Below are 825 nucleotides of genomic sequence, written 5' to 3'. Positions count from 1 at the left end.
ATGCTCATTGGATCTTTTGACGCATCACTAGCGGCACAGATATGTAGACAGAATAAATTATACAGATGGAGGGGCACTGTGCATTCATGTTCATAGCTGAAGACACGAATTAGTCTTTCACAACTACACATTATTAGTGTTCTCTATTGTATTTTCTCAACTTCTAAAAAAAGGTCTTAAGTGTTGTTATACTGTGTGTCTTAAGGATATTTTTAAGGACCCAACGTCTTTTCTCTTATTATTACTCAAAAAAAACTTCATTTTTTATTTATCTTCCTGACTGTGCCTTCAATACTTTCACAATAATATTCTGCTCCTCAGTGAGGAAAGCATGCTTGATCCTGTGATGGACACAGATAGCACCCCTGGAAGCACCATCCGCCCTGCTGATGTGTTTTTTTGTTTTGGACAACCTCAGAACTTTAGGTCTTCTAGCACGAACTCCTCCAAGTTGACCTGCACGCATGCCACACATGGGATTTGGTGCCTTTCCAACCTTCGTAGTGTAAAGGTAAACAATTCTAGTACCAGAAGCTTGGGACAGCCCAGTTTCGTTAGAGGCTCTACTGTCAGACAGCCTATGGTGATACGTCAAATGCCAAGCCATTCTGAATGCCTCTCGATACCGTCCCCAAAGAGTAAAGACCCAAAATCTTATCTCAAGTGAAACTCTGAAGGTTAAAACTGGACATAGTTGGCCTGGTGCTCATAGTAAGTCACAGTCAGCAAATTTTACACTGTTCAGTTGATGTTTGGGTGATGAGTACTTGCATCTGCTTCCTGTGGTGGAAAACCCAGCAGCGACAGCAGCATGAATAGTTACAG

The 825-nt window shown here is 41.6% G+C and overlaps 1 protein-coding gene across 1 annotated transcript; it reads right to left on the bottom strand.

The window, feature by feature from the left end:
* Nucleotides 1-268: 268 nt before the first annotated feature.
* LOC118932917 (60S ribosomal protein L34-like) lies at nucleotides 269-607 on the bottom strand. Its single transcript, XM_036926785.2, has one exon. It carries the CDS (start codon nucleotides 605-607, stop codon nucleotides 269-271), a length of 339 nt encoding a protein of 112 aa, XP_036782680.2.
* Nucleotides 608-825: the final 218 nt, after the last annotated feature.

This window comes from Manis pentadactyla, chromosome 1 (assembly GCF_030020395.1).
Source record: "Manis pentadactyla isolate mManPen7 chromosome 1, mManPen7.hap1, whole genome shotgun sequence".
NCBI lineage: Eukaryota > Metazoa > Chordata > Mammalia > Pholidota > Manidae > Manis > Manis pentadactyla.
This window is presented reverse-complemented; position numbering and strand designations above follow the sequence as displayed.

What these genes read in the sequence shown, in the direction of transcription:
- LOC118932917 (XM_036926785.2), bottom strand. Translation starts at nt 607, where the DNA reads ATGGCTTGGCATTTGACGTATCACCATAGGCTGTCTGACAGTAGAGCC.